A 7167-nucleotide genomic window follows, 5' to 3' on the forward strand; every position below is an offset into this window, starting at 1 on the left:
GGGTGGGAGGGGAGATATGGGAGGTGTTTTCAAAGCAGTCTTGGAAGAAAAATGTAAAATGTTTGAATAACCATGTACAGCTTCCTTTAAAGTGGTGGGGGAGGGGACTGAGGCGGGAAGGGGGACTGACTTCTCTTTCACACTTCCCACTCACATCCTTCATTTGCTTGACTTTGCTTTCAACGTAAGGCATACGACACCAGGATCATAATGTGGTTAGTTCAGACTCAGCACCTACTTCTCTGACTAGGGTCCATGCAGCACCAGGCCCTCCAACATAAACCTCAGCCAGGCAGCAAGGGCCCTGCTGGGCTGGCACACAGAGCCTGTGGTGGCAGAGGTGACTCGGGGTGACAGCCCAAGCGCTCCTCACCTGGTGGGCGTGGTGGTCAGGGTGGCGAACCACAAAGTGCAGCCCGTGTGATTCCTCAGAGCAAAGGGGACAAAGGGCTGCCTGCGCTTGGGGGCTTTCACCTCTGCTGCGAATGAAGAGAGAAGAATGTGAGCACCCGGGTCTTTGTGGCAGTTGCTCCCCGACCATTCCCACAGACAGCGCCCCCAACGGCCTCCTGGGCAAAGGGGCTGAAGGGGGGGAGAGAGAGGACTGCCACAGGCGTGTGGCAGGACAAACGGGGTCTCCACGCATGGGGCTGCCTGCTCTGGGGAGCCTTGGTCGTCCCTGCTGATGGGCTGTGAGGTGGAACTCTTCCCAACCCCCAATTCTCCCACAACTCTCAGGGGCCTTATCTCGGCAGAAAGCATCAGGACCTAACTTGGCTAGAAGAGAGAGAGAGAGAGAGAGAGAGAGAGAGAGACAGACAGACAGGTGGACCTCCACTACCCCCTAGAAGCACATTTTAAATAGGTAACCCAAAGTGTAGTAAGATTTATCATACATACTTGACTAAACTGTCCAAAACGCAGTACTTTTATGTAAAAGTTACAATTCAGCCTTATTATGCATACCATAACAAAATAAAAACATCCTTTCCTATTCTCTTATACAATAGTTGGGGTTTTTTTTCCCTCCCTGGAAGATCAGCGATACACCATCCCAAAGCTTTTTAAATGAAAATTTTAGCTCATTTTGACATAGATATCACCACCGTCGCTACAAGGTAGGTACTATGGAGACTACAAAAGGAGCATAAAATATGATTTCTTTTCACAAAATAGCTTCTAATCAAGGAAACTGGACAGAAACATTGATCAATACAAGACTGTAAGTAACGAAATTTTAGAAAGGTTTCACCTAACTATAAACACTAGAAGAAGTTAGAGAAGTGAGAGGCCACGTGGCCAGAAACAGCCGCAGGAGGCCGCCGGGCGCCCGGCTGCTGTGAACGCACCACTGCCCATGCTGCAAGGTGTGGCATGGGATTGAGTGTCGCGAGGAGGGGCACCGGCTCCTCTAACCAAGGGCCTGCATCTCCCCTACTGGCCGCACAAAGAAAGGAGGAGGTGGCAGCAGGACCCACGGAGGCAGCGGCAATCCAGCGCTGGGGCCTCCTGGCTGCCGTGCTCCTGCCACACAGACACCAGCAACAAAAGTGGGTGCGGCCCAGGCTCCCCGAGTGTCCGGCGTTAAAGCACAGAGGCAGGGGCAAAAGGCCGGGAACCAAATGGTCTGCAGCTGTGGTGTAAATGACATCTAGAGGTGACCGCCACCGCTGACTGCGAACACTGTAGCAGAATTAAAATCGTCTTCCAGGAAGACATGTTTCCCCGGCGGGGCAAGAAGACAGACCCTGCGGCTCCCACTTCCTGAGAAAGGCACAGGGCAGTATCCCAAGTCAGGAGTTACGACTGCCTTCCAAAAAGGAATCACTTACTTTTTTTGTCCCTTCCTATCTTCTAAAGTTTTCCAAAGTTAGTACCAGAAACACTATAAAATAAGCAATTTCCAGTTAAGGCAAGTTCTAGTCTGGTAATGACAATGGCTCGGGGAAGCCTGACAAATGGTGACATGTTTTAAAAAACGAGCAGTCTACCGTGTGTTCCCACAATCCGTGGTCAGTCTTTAGAAAGACACCCCAAGTACTTCGAGATATTCTCTGCCTAGAACACACCCATTTCTCATCCCAATTGGCCTCAGTTCCCAAGATCTGCTTTAAAAAAAAAAATTGTGTTCATCAAGTAGAAAATTAAGGAGTAGCTGTGAGGCTGCTGACAAGAGCAGAGGGGGAGTAAAACATTTAAGAGCTGTCTGCAGGGTAAACAGTACTTATTGTGGCACCTTGAAAGGCACCTCCCTAGCCAGGGCTGCGGCTGCCGTGAGAGCCGGGCTTTATTACAGTAGATAAAGGACCCAGGAGGAAAGGAAGCCAGATGTGCTTTCGTATCCCACTGTGAGCCAGGCTGCAAGTTTCCATTTGCAAATTAGATTTAAAAAGAACAGGTGGCAAACGGCTTTGATCACATTGTAATACAGAATAAAGTGCTAGGAATCCATATAAAGATATTCACAAGTATATTGCTTTGGAATTAAATAGCCTGGGAAGGCCCGCTGCTTAGGTCCCCAAGCTCCTTGTTTTGATTACACATGCGGCACAGGCTTCAGTAGCCTGCTTCTCGGAGGACAGAAATATTACATGGAGTGCTCACAAGTCCAAACCCAGCACCAGGGGACAAATCTGACATCTCCCGCGTCTGGGTCCAAATCAGCCGCGGACTTGCCTTTGGCACAGTACCAGAGCACAAAATTCCCAAGCCCATCAAAGAGAAAAGTATTCCCTGGTGGCCTCAGGAAATCAGCATCTAGTGACCAGACCTAATTTCTTCATGGGCTCAGAGAACCTGAGGCTCCTCACGCCCAACTTCAGCTTCCAATGGCTCCAGCTGAGGAAGTTTCTACCCCTTTGGTCTTGTTTCACAGAGCAATTTGGCTGTCATAAACAGTGTAAGTTTTCATCCTATATGAGCAGCTCGGTCTGTCCGGAAGGACCTGGTTTGTAAATCATGAGAAATAGATGAAAGCCCCAGGCCTGCTACTAGCCAGTCATGTGAATGAAGGCAAGTTACGAGGTTTCTCTGAGCCTCTCTGACCTCCTCAGGTAAGTAGGAATAACGTTCTGCTTAGCCTGGAAGAGTAAATAACAGACATAACGAAGCCTGGGGTATGAATCCACGAAGCTTCACTCATGGGCTTTCATTGTGAGCCATCTCAGTAAAACCTTCCAGAAAAAACCCCATAGTGCTGTCCCCTGTATTAATCTCTCTGTTCTGAACTCCTGGTAGAGGAGGCTCAATTGGCCTTTTTTCCCCCCGATATTGAAGGTCGTTTGTTGATTTGACATGACCCTGGCAGAGTCTGGTGTCAGCCAAGTGCAAACATAAATCGCCCGAGTATACGCACTCGATGGAGACATCCTGGAATTCAATTCCTGGGTGTTTACGGTGTTTTCTATCCTATCTACTTATCAGGCAAATTCTCAAGGAACCATGAAGGGCTGACAGGTAGAAGGGCAGAGCATTCTCTTTTCTATCTCCTAAGCAGCTCAATTCATAGCGAGAGAAATTAAGGTTTGTGTCTAAGCAATTATTTCCTGGGAAATACTTTCTCAGCTCCATTCCTGCCCAGGACAGCTCCCATGCCACAGAGCCCCTTGCATTACCATAAGAATGAACGTTCACCGGGTGTGCTATAAACAAGGACTGGCAGTGCTGCTAGGTGGGGGATGGTTTCCTTTCACTGGCTTGCTTTTCATGATGAGACATCACCTCTATCTGACACTGCATGTCTGTGCATGAGACGCTGTGGAGTGGACGCCATTCCCACGGAGGGTAAAGGCAGATGGAAGAGACGGCGTACACATCAGCCCATCACTTCCTTCTGAAACAAGGTGTCACTCTGTTCATTAGTGGGGAATCTCTTTCCGGCTGCTAACCCAAAGTACTCCAACCTGGGTATGCTCCCACTCATCTCCCATTCACAGGCAATTGGCGTACAAGGCAGTTCTCAAAACAGGAAAAGAAAGCAAGCCCTCGCTTGGCTATACTGTACCTCGAGCATAGATCTGGTGCTCTAGGTTAGTCAGACTGGCTGTGCTCCTAGTTCTAAGGTAGACAAGGGGGAGGCCTGGTAGACAGGAGAGACAAAGTTAGAGTAAGAACAAACAGTGCTAATAAGAAGACTCACCTGCAAAGCATAAGCACAGGTAGGATACATCACAGAACCGGCAAGCGTCATGCAGTTACAGGTGCTTACTAAGAGCTAAGAAGCCACCCGACACAGTGAGCCAGACAGTTTTGACACCGGCCTTTATTGGGGAGGCCGTGTCGAGGAAACACGCTTTTTTTCTCAATTGGGGAAAGAAAATGTATTCAACTTTCTTTTGAACAGAATGACAAGCCTTTTGAGGATTTTTAATTTAAAGCATGTATGGTCTTAAATGGCCCAGAAAAGTCGCCAACACCAATCAGTACAGATTTTAGTGCGAGTTGCTCCGTTCCGCTTGGAAAAGCAGGAGCAGTCAAATGCTAATCCCTCAGGGGCCTCAAAAATTCAAGGGGAGGAGTCCGTCTGTGTTCCAGGTCTCAACAGGCTCTACTAAGCAGTTACCACACAGTATTATTTATATTATAAATGAAACATGCACGTTTTTAGAATATTTATGTTTGGCATTTCCACAAAATGGCCTTGGAATACAAAACTCATAAGTTCAGTAAGGTACCACACTATCCAGGTTCACCTGCAGAATCTCAGCCCTTCCTCTACAAAGCCAACAACTGTTATGTCAAAAGTGAAGCCATTCTTTTCTTTCCCCTGCTGAAGAAACTGAGAAATCAGCAGCTCCCTTAGGCTGAATTTCATATGAAGAATCTCTATTCCGAAGGCTCACATTTGAAGCTGGCTTGAATAAAACATACAAATTTGGGGGGACTGTGACTAAACATTCGCGAATAAGACTGGAAAGCCTGTGGTCAGTTCAACAAGGTTCAAATCGACTGACTTTCAAAACAAATGCCCCACAATTATTTTAGTAGCTCTATTAAAATACAATCCCATGTGCTTTACTACCACCCAGGAATTTCCAATAAAAAAAAAAAAGAGCTTTGGCAATTTAGGTATCTTCACTTATGGCTAATTAAAAAGATACATTACACCTTTATAAGCCTACGTAACCATAAAAATCTGTAAGTAAAAATCCGGCTTTAATTTAGCAGAGGCATTTAACATAGATAAGGCAGCTTATGAACTATAAAGAAAGAGGAGACCATTTTAAAAAGTGTGAGGGAGGAGACAGACAAAGGAACATCCTTCACTGGAATCCTGAAGACGAAGCCTTCCTAGTGCTCACACCGGCCTCCTGTATGAATAATGCTGTTAGAAACACACTCTCTAAGACACCTGACACATTGCAAAGATTATGTAGAGTCTTCTGGGTAGACTTCCACGTTACAGTCTCTTGACACACAAATTGGGAAGGTCAGGGGGGGCCAAAATGGAAGCTATGGTCTCTGAAAAGCCCTGGCTCCTACGCAATGACCTTGAGGCTCAGAAGCAACAGCCTAGGAATACGAAGAGCAAGCACAGCTCACATCTCCTGGTCCCTCCTTCTAGGAGTACAAGGCAGATAGAAAGTCCATTTATCCACCCTGAGGAGAGAGGAACCAGTTCAAATACTTCATACACTACGAAAATCCATCTTCCCCGTGACACGTTTGCAGACCAGATGGAATATTTAAGTATTCATGAGCTATGTGAAGTCCAGCCAAGACTCCCCAAGGGAACCGCACTGAAAGAGCTGGGGCTGAGTTCAATTTGAATGACAATGGCTTGTGGAATAACTAAGGACCACGCAGTTGGCCACTGCAATCTCCCCAGCTCTGAGGAGATCAGAGCTCCATGAAGCATTAAATAAGGAAAGAAAACATCGTTAGCAGACAACACACTGACTCCTCTTTTTTCAAGAGGCTGGGTATTCAATTCTTTTATACTTGGTGAACAATACAGGGCCCCCCTTTTAACAATTTTTTCCACATGGGATCCTGCCCTCCCTCTCTTTAAGAGTATATCCAAACTCACTATCTCTGGATTGAGAAGACTGAAAAGATGTTTTTAAAAATCCAGCCCAAATGTTCAATCAGTAGGAAAGTTTTGCCGAGTAAAACACAAACTGACCAATAGGTGGCTGACTGATGTATATCCTGGTACAGCAGCTCACGGGCAATGTTACCAGAATTGAGGAACTATCGAGATGCTCTCTCTCCCACAAACGTGAAATGAGAGCTCACATTACCAGCATTTCGTGCCAGAAAAATGTCTCTCGTAAAGACTAAAATAGAACTAGCGAAGATAGTCAGAACTTCCTGTTGGTTTTTCCATAGAAAATGATGGTTCTACTTGGATCTCTCAATGAAACACGGCTCCGTGGGTCAGCAGTGATTTAGTCAGACATTTGTAGAGAAAAACCTTACTTTGTCCAAAGCACGGAGGATCCACTGAAGAGCCCATCCAGTCTTCTGATGTGGTTGAATCGATTTCCTTGTCCTGCTTACAGTAATCTGCCATCCACGATTCCTTGGTGCTTACGTATTGGTCTAGAAAAAATTCCCCAAAGACATTAAGAACAGAAGTAGAAAAGACTGAGGGTTCAAGTCAGATCGTTTCAATTCAGCAAAATACACTTTTATTGGCGGCCTCACTGCATGCTAGCAATAGGCTAGGTTCTAAGAAAGTCTGTCCACAGAAAGAAAATAATGTTAACAAAACAACCATTATCACAAAACCATTCCGCAATGTGAAAGGAGCTAAAACAAAGATATAAATAAAATTCTGTGGGAAAACAGAACAGGGGAAGATTTACTCTGCTTTGGCAGAAGTAGGGGGCTACACACCAACGTCCACGGGAATCTTTGGTGCGGGGATCTCTGTTCTGGGCCTTGAAGAATGAGTAGAGATTAGTTTGCCAATGGGATTGGGGCTACAGGCACATTCCAGGCAGACAGAACAGCATATACAAAGATTTCAACATATGAAAGTATGTGGCACAATCAGGGAACACTGATACATTGATGTGACTTTTGGCATAACATACTGGGGCAAAGCGGTCTACAAAACAGGATGGCTTATATCATCAATAAATCAACAAACAACAAATGCTGGCGAGGCTGTGGGGAAAAGGGAACCCTGGTGCACTGCTGGTGGGACTGCAGACTGGTGCA

At 46.3% G+C, this 7167-nt stretch overlaps 1 protein-coding gene across 1 annotated transcript in view; it reads right to left on the reverse strand.

Annotated features, from left to right (window-relative positions):
* Positions 1–7167, reverse strand: part of VPS13D (vacuolar protein sorting 13 homolog D) — a 299465-nt gene that overhangs the window by 185254 nt on the left and 107044 nt on the right. Inside the window, exons 34-36 of the mRNA XM_019639700.1 lie at positions 6421–6543; positions 4004–4078; positions 374–479 (exon numbers count right to left, since the gene is read on the reverse strand). Of these exons, the coding sequence (XP_019495245.1) occupies positions 374–479; positions 4004–4078; positions 6421–6543 (304 nt within the window). The remainder of the gene's footprint in view (positions 1–373; positions 480–4003; positions 4079–6420; positions 6544–7167) is intronic.

Source organism: Hipposideros armiger, unplaced genomic scaffold, assembly GCF_001890085.2.
Source record: "Hipposideros armiger isolate ML-2016 unplaced genomic scaffold, ASM189008v1 scaffold_46, whole genome shotgun sequence".
Classification (NCBI taxonomy): Eukaryota; Metazoa; Chordata; class Mammalia; order Chiroptera; family Hipposideridae; genus Hipposideros; species Hipposideros armiger.